The sequence below is a fragment of the Podarcis liolepis genome (genome assembly GCF_965112155.1).
Source record: "Podarcis liolepis genome assembly, chromosome: 10".
Lineage (NCBI taxonomy): Eukaryota > Metazoa > Chordata > Lepidosauria > Squamata > Lacertidae > Podarcis > Podarcis liolepis.
The window spans coordinates 26,633,368-26,654,837 of record NC_139562.1 but is presented as its reverse complement, the minus strand read 5'-3'; the positions used below and the strand labels follow the sequence as shown (position 1 = coordinate 26,654,837).

The following is a 21,470-nucleotide window of genomic DNA, read 5'->3' as shown; positions in this document are numbered from 1 at the left end:
TGCACTCTTCATCATAATAAAAATAAAGATTCTTTAAGATTATGAGGATCATATTTTGAGAAATGCTATAGGTAATGGCTTACAGAGCATCTGACTATAGAATCCCTATTCCCTTTTGTTACTATATGTTGCAGCTCAAGTCCAGCTTCCCATTCCTGCATGTGGTGTTGGATTTTACATGTCTCCTTGTTATATTCCTTCTTTTTATATTTAGATTGCCCTGCCCCTATCCTATTGAGTTGTATGATCCATTCAAGTAAAAATTCAATAAATTTAACAACATTAGCAATTTTGTTCCAAAAACAATTTTTGATTCATATATCTGGTTTTACAACAACAATAAAATTCTATTATTCCCATTTGGAGGATTGAGTTTACTGGAGGACAAAATTGCTAAAGATGTGAAAAAAATTATTTATTTATTTATTTTAAATTGGAGTAGCTAATCACCTGGACAGGTAGCAGGACCTTTCAGACGACAGTAGCATTAAAGGAGAACTGAAAAAGAGAGGAGTTAAATGAACTATTTGAATAGGCCTTCACTATGGAAGTTCTTCTGGTTTCATGATGGAGAGCTCACTTAAAAATATCAACTCAGTGTGCAGCAGCACTGAAAAAGGCAAATTTAATGTGGGGAATTATTAGGAATGGGCATGTCTTCTGTGGAGTGTCTTCATCTGGAAACCTTGTATAGTTCCAGCTCTTTCGCCTCAGGAGGATATCCTAGTACTGGGAAAGATACAGAAAAGAGCTCCTGAAATTTCAGAGAATTTTCTTAGATGCGTCTTTGTTTAAGAAAAAATATGACTAGGGGAGGGCATTAGAGTTCATAAAATTACACAATTTGTTACAAATGAAATAGTTGGGTGGTGGGTTCAGGCAAAAGGAATCATTTCTCTTATGGAATTGATTGCCCCAAGAAGTGATTATAGCCACTATCTTAGATAGTTTATAAAAAGAGTAGAGAAATTGATGGGAGATAGAATGTAATCACTGTGTTGCAAAGGAAGTATAGCATTGCTGGGGGATATACAATGGGGGGAGTTGCTGCCTTCAAGCCCTAGTTGAGACTTCCCACAGGCATCTGGCTAGCCACTGCTGGGAACAGGATGATGAACAAAATGGACCTTTAGTCTCGTTTCAGCGGGACTTCGTGTTCTCAAGGCCACCCGGTGAGATTTGAACCAGCTGTCTCTGCTGTTTACACGAGTTTCCGCAAAAAAAGACAACAATGTCAAAGTAATTAAAATGAAGAGTAACAGGGATGTTTCTTCTGTTTTCTTTTTCAGGCCTTAGAGGACATACCTTGATGTGATTATTTGCTTCTTTGTGTATGTGAGAGTCAGTGTGTTGTATAAGAAATTGTTAAGGAAAGCTAAAACAATTATTAAGGAGGAGAGTGCATTCAATATTGAATCTGACTAATCCATGAAATATCACTGAGTTTGGGGACAGAGATCTCCACCAGTGGCCTCTGTTGTTTATATGGGTTTTGGGGAAGAAGAAAAAAGACAATACTGCCACAATTCAAATTGTGGTTAAAAACAAAAGTCATTTAGAAATTCACTCAAAAAGAAGCAGACTTAACCACATAAGCACACAGCTGGAATGCCACATGGGAAAATCAGCTTGGAGTATGGCTGGCTGGAGTACTTCTCTGTTAAAAATGGCAGCCTCTCAAATCTTCTTAACAACAACAACAACAACAACAACAAGACTAGGGGCATGCTTAGAATTAAACCACAGATCTATGATTCTCAATGGGATCAAATATTGAGAGGTATCTTCCCTGTGGTTAGTTTATTTGTTCCTTGGTTGAGATAAACTGGGTGGCAATTTTTGCTGGGTTCTTTGTGTGAGCAGCAGCATGATGGGATACTTCTTGCCTTGATTCTGCTCACAAGAATCAACCCTATTGCAACCCTATTTCAAATTCATGGGGGCTGGAGGGCTGCTGCTAAAGGAAACACAAGCTTTTCTTACCTTCCCCATCCCCTCCAGCAGGATGGCACTTCCCCGTGTCCATGATTCTTGGAGCCATAGAATTCCTGCAGTGCAGGAATCAAAGCTAAAGAACCGCAGACAGATGTGGTCTGTGCACAAATTTTACTGACATGTACCTTCATTAGGAAGAATGCAAACCAGGCCAAGCATCCCAAGGCTAGAAACTGCACTTGGGATTTCATGTTTTGTAAAACGCATTGATACATAACTTCAGTATAGTTGTAAGAACATAAGAAAAGCCCTGTTGGATCAGGTCAAAGGTTCATTCAGCGTCTTCTTCTCACAGCGGCCAGCCAGATACCTATGGGAAGCCCACAAGCAGGATCTGAGTGCAGCAACGCTCTCACCACTTGTGATCCCCAGCAACTGGTATCCAGAGGCGTTTTGCCTCCAACAGTGGAGATAGAACATAGCCCATTGTGAACAATATCCATTTAACCCGTCTTTTATAGACCTGCTATCACAGAGGCATGGGACGCAGGTGGCACTGTGGGTTAAACCACAGAGCCTAGGACTTGCCGATCAGAAGGTTGGCAGTTTGAATCCCTGCAACGGGGTGAGCTCCCATTGCTCGGTCCCTGCTCCTGCCAACCTAGCAGTTCGAAAGCATGTCAAGTGCAAGTAGATAAATAGGTACCGCTCTGGTGGGAAGGTAAATGGCGTTTCTGTGCACTGCTCTGGTTTGCCAGAAGTGGCTTAGTCATGCTGGCCACATGACCCGGAAGCTGTACACTGGCTCCCTCGGCCAATAAAGTGAGATGAGCGCCGCAACCCCAGAGTCGGTCACGACTGGACCTAATGGTTTACCTTTACTTATCACAGAGGCACACACTTCTTAGCTTCTCTCAGCAGAGCATATAAATGCAGCTGAGTACTTACTTGCGTCAGGAGATTGTCTATTGACTCCAAATACTTTCTCATTTTATTCCTAGGATTTCTTCTTCTTCTTATCTAGGGTCTTCTCTTCTAGGAGATCTCAAATCTAGCCTCCATTATCAATGATAGTGATGTTATTGGCTGCCTAACTAGAACAGGCATAGGCAAACTCGGCCCTCCAGATGTTTTGGGACTACAATTCCCATCATCCCTGACCACCAATCCTGTTAGCTAGGAATTATGGGAGTTGTAGTCCCAAAACATCTGGAGGGCCGAGTTTGCCTATGCCTGACCCAGAACATGTGAACACTCCCTGGAAAGGGTTTTCGTTTAGTCATAAACTTGGGAAGTCTCAACTTATTTGTGAACTTTTGAAGGCTAGCTATCATGAATTTTACCATCTCCTTTTCCTGCATCATATTCTATACCTATCTATCTATATCTATTTATATCTATCTATCTATCTATCTATCTATCTATCTATCTATCTATCTATATCTATCTATCTATATCTATCTATCTATCTATCTATCTATCTATCTATCTATCTATCATCTATCTAATCTATCTATCATCAGTCTACATAATAAAACTTCAGGTGCCTTGAAGCAATGATTTCAAATGTATATGGTGTTACAAATATTTAACATACTTGCTGTTTAACATACAAGTGTCAGATGAGCATTAAGAACAACAAATGGCATTATTCGATAGTGGGACTGTTTTCCTGTTTAATGAATAATAAAAGTGAAAGATTTAATTGCTCTTATTCCCCTTGCTTTCATTGTCTCTTTCTTTCTTTCTACTTAGACAATCCATGTCGCCATTGTCTGTGCTGGATACAATGCCAGTCGGGATGTTGTCACACTCGTCAAATCAGTCTTGTTTCACAGGTAACACCTTTATCTTGTTGCATGTTTCTTTGTAAACATAATCAAATATGGTTTTGCTCCTTCTCAGTACAGTCTTTGGGTAATGCCATGATCCTAGCCCATGCAAACAATACTTTCCAGTCCAATCTAAATGTCCTCTGTGAAGAATGTGTATTAGGTACTATATGTACTTTGCCATACATTAGAAAGTTGGCAGCAATTCTGTATGGGTACTACCACTGGGTGTGTCTGGCTGCTTCTCCTGTTTGCATGCTTCTATAGCTATTATCTGATAAATGTTAGCATCACCACCTCAGCAAGTTTTTCTAATAACAACTGGGCACATTCTCTCTCAATAGCTGGGTTTATTATGGAAACAGGAAAAAACTGACCTCTTAGATCTCTTCCACCGAAGCAGTAAAGGGCTTTAGATCAACATCAGATTTTTTTTTTAAAGTTGTGTTCAAAGGCTAGTAGGGAATCCAATAATGATAGAGAAGTGCTATAATACCTGTAGTGGTTGGGAGTTACTCGTGCGTAATCCTGCCCCGTTTGAGCATTAGATTGCCTGGTTAAACCCTCCGGACTGCACAGCCCATCTCAGCGTGGCTGCCTTTAGTCACTCGTAGAATCTGTCTGTGGGCGTTTCTTAAAGCGCTGCCAACATAAGAGCTGTTTGACGCCCAAGCATCTCCGCCTCTCACTGCGCGGGAGTCTCCTGCGCAGGGTGGGCGTGGGCAGCGGAGTGCTTGGGCTCTCCTCACTAACTTCCAACGAAGAGTCCTGGAGCCCCTGCACCTCCCTGTCTTGTTGCTCTCCTGGATCCCTGGTGTTACACTCATTCTCTTCCCCTTCTTCCCAGCTGAGTCTCCCCCTAGCGCTGGGACCTTCTCCTGCAGAATCAAAGACCCTCTCCTTCTCCCGTGCCTCTGATGTCAGTTCCCTGACAATACCCTTTGAGGAACCCATTGACAGTAGGCTACCCTATTCTGCACAAACTGAAGCTTCCAAATTATTCATACGTACAGTTATACATGAAGCATATTACATTAGCCAAGCAAAATTAATAGTAACTATATTTGCATCTTACAAGGCAAAATTTGAAAATGCAATCAAGCTGAATTATAGATAGTTTGTAAAAAAATACATTCCTTACAAAATGATGTGGCTTTGCACTGGTCACTATTGCTTTGTCTTGCAGTGGTCAGCCTAGCTTTTTGTTGTTGCTGCTTTCATCTTACATGGACTTCAACAAATCATAAGCAAGTTTACAGACATTACAGAAGCATTAAACCTGCAGTCTCCTCATTGCATAACTTCTTCAGACAGAACATGTGGCATCCATGTTTTTTTCTAGCTGATATTATTTTTCATTTTACTAAAAAAAAAAAGAAATAGTGAAAATTTACATGGTATCTGTCTGATTTTGAGTGGGCATGCCTTGATTTGACAACTGCTCGTGTTTTTCCTTGGAAAGCTTTTACAGATGACATGTAGTTGTAAAGGTGGATCTGTATTGGAACAGATGTGAAAAATCACTTTAGTTCAGTATTCAGCTATGCAAGCTAAGCTCCCAGCTTTCCAGCATTGAGCTAAAACTGTTCTTACCAAGAACTACACCAGGGAACAGCTAAATCTGGAAATTGGGCCACTTTTCCTCGTCAAGATAAAAACCAAATCCATTCTATTTACTTAGAATTTATTCTGCTCAAACAAAGCTCGGTTGTTGGGGGTTTTTGTGGTATAATTGGTGTGTGTACTCATCTGGAAAGCTCACAAAGCCCCCCCCCCCCCCCGATAAAGCTAGTGGTCTGATCTCTAGTCTCTACAGATCAGTGTTATCCATACAGGGCCTCTGAAAGGAATTTTATCAGGGGGTGCAAACTTTCTCTGGGGCCACTTAATATCTCCTTTAGTTGTTCTGTTTTTATCCATCATGCCATGAACTATAGCCTGTAAGGTCAAAAAGGGTATGGAAGATGAGAAAGGAGTGGAGTGGAGCGCTCTGTTCATTTTCTGCATTTAAATCTTATACTCCCTCCATGATAAATATAAATAAATATACATAAAACAAGAGGATCAGAGATAAGAAAGCACATTTGATTTGAACATCTTTGTTTATTTGAACATCTTTGTTTATGCTACAATACTGATAAAGAGAAAGAATTCTCTTTGAAACAACCTTTTATATTGCAATGCAGATCAGATCAGAATACATTAATATTAGTAAAAAAAAGTAGATAAACTTACTATTCACTTTTTAGAAAGAGCTTTTCTGTCCTTTTTTGTGAAAAATTTCGAATCACAGCATGAACATTAATTGTTCTGGCAACGTTTGATTCAATACTTAGCCTGGCCAAATCTGCAAGATGTTCCTGAGACACTGTAGGCCTTAAATAATTCTTAATTATTTGCTAAATGACCTCTCTCCAAAAGCTACTGTTGCTGTGAATGTTAATAGTATTCTTAAGCTAACATAAACATAATGGGAACAGGTCACCGAGTTTGTACTCTGTCAACAAGTTCAACAGATCTAATGGCTTTAACTGTGCATTTATAAAATTTGTTTTATGTACTGAGGGTAAATGTTGCATTTCTTTTCCAAAATCACCCCCATTAAGGTCAGCAGGACATTGCTCTGATAAAGTTAAAGCTTTTCTCTCCACATCATTTTTGGACATAGTAAGATATTTCCACAAGAAGTCAGCACCGAAGTGAACAGTTAATCCTGCTATAACACTGTCTACCAAAACATAAAACACACACTTTGTGAAGTAGCCTCTTCTGGAGTATCACCTCTGCCATTCACTTATTCCAAGTTAGCATCAGGTGTGCTGTCGTCATGCAACCTTGCCCTCTTGTGCCTAACTCCATCACATATACAGGAGAGTTTTATTTCTATATTTATGTTTGATGCAAAAGATGCCGCATATAATAAAACTCCATGGACTTCATATGTTGTTTTGGCCATCACATTTAGTCCTAGGAGGTCTTCTAGTCGTAATTTAATGGCAGGCAAGTGGGCTGCAAAAGGCTTTACACATTCAGCATGATCTGACCGCCTTGTTTCAGACATACCATGAAGAGCACAACCAATACATTTTTGTAGTAATTCCCACCACTTAGAACTGGTACTGAACAAAGTGGTACACAGTTTGAATTGTTCTGAAAAAGGCTATTGCTTCAGATACGCATTCAGCAGCATAATTTCCACATAAGATGAATGTATGACAACCACAAGGTGGAAAAAAAATGCTATTGAGAATTATTCCTGTATTTTTGCTTGCGTACCGTTGTATTTTGTGGCCATATTTGCCCCATTATCGTAGGCTTGAGCTCTACAATCACTGAGATGAATAGTTTGTTCCTTCAATGTATGCATTAGCAATTAGCTACTGAGCCATTTCTTCCCCTCTTTTGTTGCTACAATCTGCAAACTTGAGAAATCTTTCTTGAATCTCCTACCCTGTTTGTCTTAAAAGTACGTATCTCAGAAGAAATGTTGTTTGTTCAAAATGGGAAGAATCTAGTGTGGAATCTAGTATTACCGCAAACTACTTTGCAGATTGTCTTGTTTCACAAGATTCGAGCATTCTGCAATAAATTCATTTTGTGAGTCTGTAGCCAAGTGAGGATTCCTAGGTAAGATCCTCCCTCTATTGTGTGGGCAGGTAATCCCTCCCCTACCTGGCCTGATCTCCTTGGCAACGCTTCCCCCAGGTGGGATTGGACAACTGACTGAGGTAGGCGGAGACCTCCAGGTATCCCACCTGAGGGAAGGCAAAGCCAAGCCTATGCTGTTGGGGCCGCTGCAGATCTAGGGGCTGCACGTGTCCACGCAAAGGCCGCCCCCCGTTTTAAGCGGGGAGCGGTCATTGTGAGTCTGTGGACAGACAATGAACTTGAAGCCTCTTACTCCTTTTCTGTGACTCCTCTACACTTAGCATGTGTTCTTGGAGGATGGTGTTCCACCTGGAGAACAGTTCAATGATTCCTAAAAAAGTTTCCATTCTTGGAATCACCATTTTGATGTGTGAACCATTAAATGGTAGACCATGCTCTCCCAAGAATAGTACAGCACTGATGAAATGCTTTAAAAGGTTATACCATAGCTGTCAACTTTTCCCTTTTCTTGCGAGGAATCCTATTCGGAATAAGGGGATTTCCCTTAAAAAAGGGGGGAAAGTTGACAGCTATGGGTTGTACCATTTCACAGCTTCAGTTTTGATTGATGCTTCTAAGATGATGTCAACTCCTCTCTCAGACAGCAGGGCACCTTTCTAGTTCTCACCAAGCTAGGTAACATTCTCTGTGACTGTTGCTCTTTTAATGTTTTGGGATCCTGTAGGAAAGTTTATGCCACTTCCCATTAGAATCACAGCCTTCAGCAAATACCAGTGCAGACTTAGGCACAGAAGTGGTAATACTGACTGTCTTGTGCCAAAATAATTGACATGGAAAGCTACATAAAGTTTGTTTCTCTTGACTCCAGGCAAGCCACATGTAGTTCTCCATTAGTACTTTGGAGTTTCAGTATGCTTTCTGTCATGCTCTAAGGGGATGTATTTGTAGTGATGCTCTTGGGAAGGGACTATTTAAAGCTGCTCCTTTTCTCTGTACAGTCATACCTTGGTTCTCGAACGGCATAGTTGGCGAACAAATCAGCTCCTGCTGAAAACCCGGAAGTAAGTGTTCCAGGTTTTGAATGTTTTTCGAAAGCTGGACATCCGACAACTCTTCCGATTGAGTGCAGGAAGCTCCTGCAGCCAATTGGAAGCCGCACCTTGGTTTTTGAATCGTTTAGGAGTCGAATAGACTTCCGGAATGGGTTAAGTTTGAGAACCAAGGTTCCACTGTAGTAAAATACTGAATGCTATAACTCAGTGTTTCCCAAACTTGGGTCTCCAGAGGTTTTTGGACTACAATTCCCATCATCCCTGACCACTAGTCTTGCTAGCTAGGGATGATGGGAGTTGTAGTCCAAAAGCAGCTGAAGACCCAAGTTTGGGAAACACTGCTATAACTGATCTCCCTCTGTTCAACTTTAAAAATGTTCTCCTGGCTTCACCACTCTTTCTCTCAGTTTTGGCTTTATTCATAAGCAATATTATAAATATAAGTAAAAGGTACAGCTGTGCTTGCTTGATCAAAACAACAACAAAGTAGCAAGAGCTCACCTGCAAACTTTGCAGCTCGTTGCAGATTGGCCAAAAGAACTTGAGTTGTAAAAAGACTTTACAATTCCTTGTTAATTATATCTGAGCAACTTTGTTTCTCAGGTTAAGCAATAATTCCAAATTAACAGCACCTTTTGTCAGCAAAAGCCCAAATTAAAATACACAGAGATGAATAATCATCTAATCCTCTATCCATAGTATTAATAAATCAAAGCACAATTAAATATCTTAGGTAGGGGTTTTTAAAGGGACTTTTTGTTGTTGCTTTTATTATACCTTTACAAATATTAACTACCTCCTGGTTTTTATTAGAGTTATTTGGAAAATATAGTTTTACCGGTTGTATACAGTTCTTCATCAGTTCGTGATGATAGTGGTGGCAATGACCTGTTTTGCCCTTCACTGCTTGAAGATAGACTGCTGTCAGTGACATCACCCACTGCCCTTCACTGGCAAACGGCAGTCCCCGCTGTAGGTGGAGCTTGTCACCTACAGGAGAACCAAGTCAAGCCTGTCTTCTTGCTTCGCCCACTCATGTTATCTTTCGCTGGGACTTCAGTGCCACCTCTCTGGATATCTTAGGAGAAGTAGGTGGCAGCATGTTGGCAGAAGACAAAGTGGCCGGGGGAAGAAATATTCTGGTGTTTTATGTAAGCTTACACAAAATGTAAATGTTAGTTTTCACACAATATATGCATATGTTTTCTGAGGTCCCAGGGAATTCCTGGCTCTCTTCTTTGGTTCCCAGGCCCCCCTTTTTGACCCCAGGTAGGGGTATTATGTGCCCTCTGCACTCCACATGTATCAGTGCATGCAACTGATTGCATAACCAAATGCCTTCCCTGCAAGTGGAACAATATTTTTCTTGAAAATTGTAATCAAGGTGACAGGAAGCAAAGGACTTTTCAATTAGCAAGAACCATCCTGCTGCCAAGCCAGAGCCAAACACTCGTGTGGATCTTCCTGATGCAGCCTTGAACTGCACTTGAAAATGATTGGCTCAGAGGTTGAATATGTTATCATTTTAGTTGTGATTTTAAAGGGAAGATTGCTTTAGAGAGGTCTCATCCTCCACTTGACTAGGGCACATCATACAGCAGCCATGTAATTCAGTATAATTAGTAGGCTTTGGGATTGGTAGGCAGCAGGATGCTAAATAGCTGGTGTGTTTAGATAGCTGGAATGATGGTGAAAAGTGAAGCTGTGTGAATGAGAGACAGGGGTAGTGCAGGGGTATGCAAGCTTGCCCATTCTACATTCTTTAACTTTTGAGATGCTCTTAGCTCTTGGCTTTCATGGTAGCCATATTAATTCCCATGTGTACAACATATATGACAGGAGAAATGCAATGTCAGAAGTATTACAGTCAAACCTCAGTTGTCGAATGTAATCCATTCCGGAAGACCGTTCAACTTCCGAAATGTTCGACAACTGAGGCATGGCCTGTGATTGGTTGCAAGGGCTTTTTGCACTCAAGCTGCATTGGCATTCAAGTTCTGAGGAACGTTTGAAATCCGGAGCATTTACTTCTGGGGTTTTGGCGTTCGGGAACTGAAATGTTCAAAAACGGAGCCATTCGAGAACTGAGATTTGATTGTACCAGCATATATATATATATATATATATATATGTTTTCGTAGATTTTCACGGGTACAGGAATGCAGGTTTTGGTGTCCTCGGGTGTCTTCCCGTGTAAAAGTTGGGGTGTCTAGGCGACGTTTCGACGAGGTCTCACTCGTCATCTTCAGGCTGGTGCTTTCGGCTTCTTGTTACTGGAACAGAGCGGGATCTCAGTGTTTGAGTTCCTATGAATACTGTAGAGGGGTGGTGTATTGCCTCAAAAGTTCTGGGCAGAGGGGAAGTTCCCAGGCTAGTGTTCTTTTCTTCTTTTGTTCCTTAATTACTTGAGGGATATCTTGAGTGATTACTTGAGTGATATTCTGAGTACCACTTAGGTGGGTCATTGGGTGTGGATTAGTTGCTAAAGCCTTCGTGTCTTGACCTCTTGAATTTGTGAAGAGTTTTTCTGGGAAGATGGCTGTACTGCACTTAGTTGTGCTTTGGCTTGGCTTCGTGTATAGGGGCGAGCTGTGGTTTTGTGCCCTGTGCCAGCCAGATCTGTGTAGGGATTGCAGGGGGGTGCAGCATCCGGAGGTGCCACTATGGTTTGGTTACTGGATGGTGTCTGTAATTTATCTGTGGAGAGGGTCTGGGTTTGGGTCTGGTGTGGTTGATTGGTGGTGGCGTTCTGTGTGCCTCTGGATCTGGTGTCGGTTTTTGTGGGGAGGGCTAATTTCCAGATGTCTGGCAGGCGGGACGTGTCGTCACGCTTGTTCATGTTGTGAGGGTGTTTCTCTATCTCGATGGCTTCCATGATTATTCTCTTGTGGTGATGTTCCATGTTAAAGAGCAATTTGGAATCTGCAAAATTAATTTCGTGTCCTGTTTCTTTCATGTGTTGGAAAAGAGAGGAAGATTTTTCTTCTTTTTTGACGGCATTCTTGTGTTCTGCGATACGTGCATTTATTCGTCTGTTTGTTTGTCCAATGTACGTGGCTGGGCAGACTTTGCAGGGTATTTCATAGACCCCTTGGTTTTCCAACTGGATTTTATCTTTGGGGTTTCTGAGGATATTGGCTATTTTTTGGTTGGTGCAAAAGGCTGTTTTGATATTGTGTTTATGGAGGATTTTGCTAATTTTATCTGTAGTGCCCTTGATATAAGGAAGGAGGGCCATGCCATTGTTTTCTTCTGTGTCTTGGTTTTTGGGGGGTGTTTCTTTTTGGATAAGCTTCGTAACCCTGTTTTGCTGGTATCCATTGGCGATTAACACATTTGAGAGATTCTGTAACTCAGTTGTCAAGTGGTCTTTGTCAGTCAGGCGTTTGGTTCTGGAGATGAGGGTCTTGGCTACGGAGTTTATTTGTGCAGGGTGGTGGTGTGATTGAGCATGTAAGTAGCGGTTGGTGTGTGTTTTTTTCCGGTAGATAGTGTGTCCTAGGGAGCCATCAGGTTTTTTGTAGATTAGGACGTCAAGGAAGGGAAGCTGGTTGTTGGCTTCTATTTCCATAGTGAATTGTATTTTGGGGTGTAGGCTGTTGAGATGTGTGAGGAAGCTATCTAGTTTTTCTTTCCCGTGTGGCCAAATTACAAAGGTGTCGTCAACATATCTGAGCCAAAGTTTGGGTTTGTGTTCTGACTTGTCTAAAGCATTGGTTTCAAAGTGTTCCATGTACAGATTTGCGATGACCGGTGAGAGGGGTGATCCCATAGGTGCTCCTTCTATCTGTTTGTATCTTTGTCCATTGTGGATGAAGTACGTGTTGGTTAGGCAGTGGTTGGTCAGGTCCAGGATGTATTCGGGGGGATTGTATTTGTTTTGAATGGCTGTCAAGGCTTCATTAATGGGCACTTGTGTGAAGAGAGATACAACATCGAAGCTCACAAGTAGGTCATCGGGATGTAGGTTTTGCTTCTTTATTGTTTCTATGAACTGGAAGGAGTTTGTAACGTGTGAAGAGATGGATTCTGCATAGGGCTGAAGTTGCTTAGCGAGAAATTTAGCGAGATTTTGTAGAGGTGAGCCTATGGAGCTGACTATTGGTCTGAGTGGTGTTCCTTCTTTGTGTATCTTGGGGAGGCCGTAGAGTTTGGGGCATCTGGATGATTTTTCTCTGGGGGTGATTCTTAGCTGGATTTCTTCACTGATAGGAGAGGCTTTTATTTTGGATTTGGTGGTTTTTTCCAGATAGGTGGTGGGATCTGTTTTTATAGGTTGGTAGGTAGGGTCTTGGAGTAGATTTGATAGTTTTGCTTGGTAGTCCGATGTGTTCATCACAACAGTGGCATTACCTTTGTCTGCTGGGAGAATGATTATGTTGTTGTCTTTCCTCAGGTTGGTGAGTGCTTTCTGTTCTTCTTTGTGTAAATTGCTTCTGGGTGGTTTGCTGGAGCAGAGGATGTTGGTGACTTCAAGTCTGATTTTATTGGCTTCATCTGGGTTGATTTTGGTTAGGCTAGCTTCGACTCCGCATATGATGTTTTCCGTGGGGATGCGTCTCGGGGTAACTGCAAAGTTGAAACCTTTGGAGAGTACTTTGGTTTCAGTTGAGGTGAGGATCCTGTCTGATATGTTATGTACTGTTTGTTTCATGGGTTGTTGTGGAGGGTGGCTGGGCTTCTGGCGTCTCTCTAGTTTGTGGAGTTTGTTGGTGTGTGTGTCTGTCTTATGTGAGGTCTCAGTTTCAGCTCTCCAGACGGCTAGTTGTTTGCATTTGTCCCAGAGTGCAGGGTGGATTTTGTTACAGAGTTTGAGGTGAAGAGTGAGCAGATCTTTGTTGGTTTGGTTTAGTAGGTATCTTTTCTTATGTAGTTCGTTTCTGATTAGGGATAGTTCAGTTCGTTTCAGGATCCTTTCGGTAGCTGGGGTTTTAGAGTGGAATTTAAGTTGGAAGCATGTGGGAATTAAGTTGTTGTCTCGGCAGTTGCGTAGGAACAAGAGATCACATAAGATGGTGGCTCTTCGGATTTCTAGTTTCTCGTAGGTTCTTGTCAGCTGGAAGGTTTCCTCCCCGTAGAGGTGAGATATTTGTTTTCGTAGATTTTCACGGGTACAGGAATGCAGGTTTTGGTGTCCTCGGGTGTCTTCCCGTGTAAAAGTTGGGGTGTCTAGGCGACGTTTCGACGAGGTCTCACTCGTCATCTTCAGGCTGGTGCTTTCGGCTTCTTGTTACTGGAACAGAGCGGGATCTCAGTGTTTGAGTTCCTATGAATACTGTAGAGGGGTGGTGTATTGCCTCAAAAGTTCTGGGCAGAGGGGAAGTTCCCAGGCTAGTGTTCTTTTCTTCTTTTGTTCCTTAATTACTTGAGGGATATCTTGAGTGATTACTTGAGTGATATTCTGAGTACCACTTAGGTGGGTCATTGGGTGTGGATTAGTTGCTAAAGCCTTCGTGTCTTGACCTCTTGAATTTGTGAAGAGTTTTTCTGGGAAGATGGCTGTACTGCACTTAGTTGTGCTTTGGCTTGGCTTCGTGTATAGGGGCGAGCTGTGGTTTTGTGCCCTGTGCCAGCCAGATCTGTGTAGGGATTGCAGGGGGGTGCAGCATCCGGAGGTGCCACTATGGTTTGGTTACTGGATGGTGTCTGTAATTTATCTGTGGAGAGGGTCTGGGTTTGGGTCTGGTGTGGTTGATTGGTGGTGGCGTTCTGTGTGCCTCTGGATCTGGTGTCGGTTTTTGTGGGGAGGGCTAATTTCCAGATGTCTGGCAGGCGGGACGTGTCGTCACGCTTGTTCATGTTGTGAGGGTGTTTCTCTATCTCGATGGCTTCCATGATTATTCTCTTGTGGTGATGTTCCATGTTAAAGAGCAATTTGGAATCTGCAAAATTAATTTCGTGTCCTGTTTCTTTCATGTGTTGGAAAAGAGAGGAAGATTTTTCTTCTTTTTTGACGGCATTCTTGTGTTCTGCGATACGTGCATTTATTCGTCTGTTTGTTTGTCCAATGTACGTGGCTGGGCAGACTTTGCAGGGTATTTCATAGACCCCTTGGTTTTCCAACTGGATTTTATCTTTGGGGTTTCTGAGGATATTGGCTATTTTTTGGTTGGTGCAAAAGGCTGTTTTGATATTGTGTTTATGGAGGATTTTGCTAATTTTATCTGTAGTGCCCTTGATATAAGGAAGGAGGGCCATGCCATTGTTTTCTTCTGTGTCTTGGTTTTTGGGGGGTGTTTCTTTTTGGATAAGCTTCGTAACCCTGTTTTGCTGGTATCCATTGGCGATTAACACATTTGAGAGATTCTGTAACTCAGTTGTCAAGTGGTCTTTGTCAGTCAGGCGTTTGGTTCTGGAGATGAGGGTCTTGGCTACGGAGTTTATTTGTGCAGGGTGGTGGTGTGATTGAGCATGTAAGTAGCGGTTGGTGTGTGTTTTTTTTAACTAGAGAGACGCCAGAAGCCCAGCCACCCTCCACAACAACCCATGAAACAAACAGTACATAACATATCAGACAGGATCCTCACCTCAACTGAAACCAAAGTACTCTCCAAAGGTTTCAACTTTGCAGTTACCCCGAGACGCATCCCCACGGAAAACATCATATGCGGAGTCGAAGCTAGCCTAACCAAAATCAACCCAGATGAAGCCAATAAAATCAGACTTGAAGTCACCAACATCCTCTGCTCCAGCAAACCACCCAGAAGCAATTTACACAAAGAAGAACAGAAAGCACTCACCAACCTGAGGAAAGACAACAACATAATCATTCTCCCAGCAGACAAAGGTAATGCCACTGTTGTGATGAACACATCGGACTACCAAGCAAAACTATCAAATCTACTCCAAGACCCTACCTACCAACCTATAAAAACAGATCCCACCACCTATCTGGAAAAAACCACCAAATCCAAAATAAAAGCCTCTCCTATCAGTGAAGAAATCCAGCTAAGAATCACCCCCAGAGAAAAATCATCCAGATGCCCCAAACTCTACGGCCTCCCCAAGATACACAAAGAAGGAACACCACTCAGACCAATAGTCAGCTCCATAGGCTCACCTCTACAAAATCTCGCTAAATTTCTCGCTAAGCAACTTCAGCCCTATGCAGAATCCATCTCTTCACACGTTACAAACTCCTTCCAGTTCATAGAAACAATAAAGAAGCAAAACCTACATCCCGATGACCTACTTGTGAGCTTCGATGTTGTATCTCTCTTCACACAAGTGCCCATTAATGAAGCCTTGACAGCCATTCAAAACAAATACAATCCCCCCGAATACATCCTGGACCTGACCAACCACTGCCTAACCAACACGTACTTCATCCACAATGGACAAAGATACAAACAGATAGAAGGAGCACCTATGGGATCACCCCTCTCACCGGTCATCGCAAATCTGTACATGGAACACTTTGAAACCAATGCTTTAGACAAGTCAGAACACAAACCCAAACTTTGGCTCAGATATGTTGACGACACCTTTGTAATTTGGCCACACGGGAAAGAAAAACTAGATAGCTTCCTCACACATCTCAACAGCCTACACCCCAAAATACAATTCACTATGGAAATAGAAGCCAACAACCAGCTTCCCTTCCTTGACGTCCTAATCTACAAAAAACCTGATGGCTCCCTAGGACACACTATCTACCGGAAAAAAACACACACCAACCGCTACTTACATGCTCAATCACACCACCACCCTGCACAAATAAACTCCGTAGCCAAGACCCTCATCTCCAGAACCAAACGCCTGACTGACAAAGACCACTTGACAACTGAGTTACAGAATCTCTCAAATGTGTTAATCGCCAATGGATACCAGCAAAACAGGGTTACGAAGCTTATCCAAAAAGAAACACCCCCCAAAAACCAAGACACAGAAGAAAACAATGGCATGGCCCTCCTTCCTTATATCAAGGGCACTACAGATAAAATTAGCAAAATCCTCCATAAACACAATATCAAAACAGCCTTTTGCACCAACCAAAAAATAGCCAATATCCTCAGAAACCCCAAAGATAAAATCCAGTTGGAAAACCAAGGGGTCTATGAAATACCCTGCAAAGTCTGCCCAGCCACGTACATTGGACAAACAAACAGACGAATAAATGCACGTATCGCAGAACACAAGAATGCCGTCAAAAAAGAAGAAAAATCTTCCTCTCTTTTCCAACACATGAAAGAAACAGGACACGAAATTAATTTTGCAGATTCCAAATTGCTCTTTAACATGGAACATCACCACAAGAGAATAATCATGGAAGCCATCGAGATAGAGAAACACCCTCACAACATGAACAAGCGTGACGACACGTCCCGCCTGCCAGACATCTGGAAATTAGCCCTCCCCACAAAAACCGACACCAGATCCAGAGGCACACAGAACGCCACCACCAATCAACCACACCAGACCCAAACCCAGACCCTCTCCACAGATAAATTACAGACACCATCCAGTAACCAAACCATAGTGGCACCTCCGGATGCTGCACCCCCCTGCAATCCCTACACAGATCTGGCTGGCACAGGGCACAAAACCACAGCTCGCCCCTATACACGAAGCCAAGCCAAAGCACAACTAAGTGCAGTACAGCCATCTTCCCAGAAAAACTCTTCACAAATTCAAGAGGTCAAGACACGAAGGCTTTAGCAACTAATCCACACCCAATGACCCACCTAAGTGGTACTCAGAATATCACTCAAGTAATCACTCAAGATATCCCTCAAGTAATTAAGGAACAAAAGAAGAAAAGAACACTAGCCTGGGAACTTCCCCTCTGCCCAGAACTTTTGAGGCAATACACCACCCCTCTACAGTATTCATAGGAACTCAAACACTGAGATCCCGCTCTGTTCCAGTAACAAGAAGCCGAAAGCACCAGCCTGAAGATGACGAGTGAGACCTCGTCGAAACGTCGCCTAGACACCCCAACTTTTACACGGGAAGACACCCGAGGACACCAAAACCTGCATTCCTGTACCCGTGAAAATCTACGAAAACAAATATCTCACCTCTACGGGGAGGAAACCTTCCAGCTGACAAGAACCTACGAGAAACTAGAAATCCGAAGAGCCACCATCTTATGTGATCTCTTGTTCCTACGCAACTGCCGAGACAACAACTTAATTCCCACATGCTTCCAACTTAAATTCCACTCTAAAACCCCAGCTACCGAAAGGATCCTGAAACGAACTGAACTATCCCTAATCAGAAACGAACTACATAAGAAAAGATACCTACTAAACCAAACCAACAAAGATCTGCTCACTCTTCACCTCAAACTCTGTAACAAAATCCACCCTGCACTCTGGGACAAATGCAAACAACTAGCCGTCTGGAGAGCTGAAACTGAGACCTCACATAAGACAGACACACACACCAACAAACTCCACAAACTAGAGAGACGCCAGAAGCCCAGCCACCCTCCACAACAACCCATGAAACAAACAGTACATAACATATCAGACAGGATCCTCACCTCAACTGAAACCAAAGTACTCTCCAAAGGTTTCAACTTTGCAGTTACCCCGAGACGCATCCCCACGGAAAACATCATATGCGGAGTCGAAGCTAGCCTAACCAAAATCAACCCAGATGAAGCCAATAAAATCAGACTTGAAGTCACCAACATCCTCTGCTCCAGCAAACCACCCAGAAGCAATTTACACAAAGAAGAACAGAAAGCACTCACCAACCTGAGGAAAGACAACAACATAATCATTCTCCCAGCAGACAAAGGTAATGCCACTGTTGTGATGAACACATCGGACTACCAAGCAAAACTATCAAATCTACTCCAAGACCCTACCTACCAACCTATAAAAACAGATCCCACCACCTATCTGGAAAAAACCACCAAATCCAAAATAAAAGCCTCTCCTATCAGTGAAGAAATCCAGCTAAGAATCACCCCCAGAGAAAAATCATCCAGATGCCCCAAACTCTACGGCCTCCCCAAGATACACAAAGAAGGAACACCACTCAGACCAATAGTCAGCTCCATAGGCTCACCTCTACAAAATCTCGCTAAATTTCTCGCTAAGCAACTTCAGCCCTATGCAGAATCCATCTCTTCACACGTTACAAACTCCTTCCAGTTCATAGAAACAATAAAGAAGCAAAACCTACATCCCGATGACCTACTTGTGAGCTTCGATGTTGTATCTCTCTTCACACAAGTGCCCATTAATGAAGCCTTGACAGCCATTCAAAACAAATACAATCCCCCCGAATACATCCTGGACCTGACCAACCACTGCCTAACCAACACGTACTTCATCCACAATGGACAAAGATACAAACAGATAGAAGGAGCACCTATGGGATCACCCCTCTCACCGGTCATCGCAAATCTGTACATGGAACACTTTGAAACCAATGCTTTAGACAAGTCAGAACACAAACCCAAACTTTGGCTCAGATATGTTGACGACACCTTTGTAATTTGGCCACACGGGAAAGAAAAACTAGATAGCTTCCTCACACATCTCAACAGCCTACACCCCAAAATACAATTCACTATGGAAATAGAAGCCAACAACCAGCTTCCCTTCCTTGACGTCCTAATCTACAAAAAACCTGATGGCTCCCTAGGACACACTATCTACCGGAAAAAAACACACACCAACCGCTACTTACATGCTCAATCACACCACCACCCTGCACAAATAAACTCCGTAGCCAAGACCCTCATCTCCAGAACCAAACGCCTGACTGACAAAGACCACTTGACAACTGAGTTACAGAATCTCTCAAATGTGTTAATCGCCAATGGATACCAGCAAAACAGGGTTACGAAGCTTATCCAAAAAGAAACACCCCCCAAAAACCAAGACACAGAAGAAAACAATGGCATGGCCCTCCTTCCTTATATCAAGGGCACTACAGATAAAATTAGCAAAATCCTCCATAAACACAATATCAAAACAGCCTTTTGCACCAACCAAAAAATAGCCAATATCCTCAGAAACCCCAAAGATAAAATCCAGTTGGAAAACCAAGGGGTCTATGAAATACCCTGCAAAGTCTGCCCAGCCACGTACATTGGACAAACAAACAGACGAATAAATGCACGTATCGCAGAACACAAGAATGCCGTCAAAAAAGAAGAAAAATCTTCCTCTCTTTTCCAACACATGAAAGAAACAGGACACGAAATTAATTTTGCAGATTCCAAATTGCTCTTTAACATGGAACATCACCACAAGAGAATAATCATGGAAGCCATCGAGATAGAGAAACACCCTCACAACATGAACAAGCGTGACGACACGTCCCGCCTGCCAGACATCTGGAAATTAGCCCTCCCCACAAAAACCGACACCAGATCCAGAGGCACACAGAACGCCACCACCAATCAACCACACCAGACCCAAACCCAGACCCTCTCCACAGATAAATTACAGACACCATCCAGTAACCAAACCATAGTGGCACCTCCGGATGCTGCACCCCCCTGCAATCCCTACACAGATCTGGCTGGCACAGGGCACAAAACCACAGCTCGCCCCTATACACGAAGCCAAGCCAAAGCACAACTAAGTGCAGTACAGCCATCTTCCCAGAAAAACTCTTCACAAATTCAAGAGGTCAAGACACGAAGGCTTTAGCAACTAATCCACACCCAATGACCCACCTAAGTGGTACTCAGAATATCACTCAAGTAATCACTCAAGATATCCCTCAAGTAATTAAGGAACAAAAGAAGAAAAGAACACTAGCCTGGGAACTTCCCCTCTGCCCAGAACTTTTGAGGCAATACACCACCCCTCTACAGTATTCATAGGAACTCAAACACTGAGATCCCGCTCTGTTCCAGTAACAAGAAGCCGAAAGCACCAGCCTGAAGATGACGAGTGAGACCTCGTCGAAACGTCGCCTAGACACCCCAACTTTTACACGGGAAGACACCCGAGGACACCAAAACCTGCATATATATATATATATATATATATATATATATATTCCAAAATGGCTCTTCTGATTATGAATTCCAGGTCTGATAAGCAGGCCCAACATTAGCAACGAAGACATATTGAAAAAACTGGTTTGTAAGCAAAACATTAAAACACAACAACTAGAAAAATAAATCATAAACCTTATCTGGTACTCTTTTCCCTGTACCACCTGTTGGGGTTGCTTTTATGAGTCTTCCGTGTTCTCCTTAACTTGCAGCTGGGTCTCTTCTCACTTTTGAAGGGAATGGCACTGTGGGATCTGCCAGGGCTGAGGTGAACTCCAACAGAGTCTTACAAGGAGTGTACCACACAAGTGACTGCACAAGTAGTAGCCAGTATCCACTGTCATACAGTAAAATTCCATGGGCTGCAGTCTCTAAAACTACACATATTCTAGAAACATAGTTTATATAATTCAGAACCTCTCTCAGTATTTGAATTATGTTCCTCCTCCCATTTTTTTTTATTTATCATTCCAAAAGCTGCAGTAGATAACGTCTGCATCTTTGTTTTGCTTTGCCCCAGCAAAATGTTTCAAAACCGCACTTGAGGTTTCAGATGAAGTTTAGTATCTCTAGATGTGCAAACGTATGTGCCCACTCTGTAGAAATCCTTAGCACTTTTAAGTCAGTTTGACACAACTGAACAGGAGAAATAGAATAGCTCTCGAGTGCTTGCAAGCTGCAATAAATATTCATTGGTACTGCTGCATAGATGGAAGCTTGAACAACCCCTCATCAATCTCCGGTCTCTGAAGTGATGCAGATATTTCCCCAATACAAACTAGGCTAGCATTTGTAAGTGTGCCACCAAGGACTGGACCTCGTGTAGCACAGAACAGCACTAACTCATCCTCTGTTCTTTCTTTGTTTTTATCTTTCCCGTGAATTATCCGTAGGGCTAGCCTATCCTCTCTGTGTATATCTGCGCTATACCCAGTTTTAATGTGTATATCCTCTCCTCGTCCACAGATTTCTTTGCAGCTTCTCTTCCAAGAATAAGAATCCTGGTGTGCTCTGAGATGTAGGTTTGGCATTGTCCTCCTCCTCCCACTGCAGAAAATACTGTTTCAGACC

General features: G+C 42.6%; 1 protein-coding gene across 1 annotated transcript in view; it reads left to right on the top strand.

Moving 5' to 3' along the window:
- LARGE1 (LARGE xylosyl- and glucuronyltransferase 1) overlaps positions 1 to 21,470 on the top strand; it is a 317,228-nt gene that overhangs the window by 145,059 nt on the left and 150,699 nt on the right. Inside the window, exon 4 of the mRNA XM_083462155.1 lies at positions 3,691 to 3,773. Coding sequence (XP_083318281.1) covers positions 3,691 to 3,773 — 83 coding nt within the window. The remainder of the gene's footprint in view (positions 1 to 3,690; positions 3,774 to 21,470) is intronic.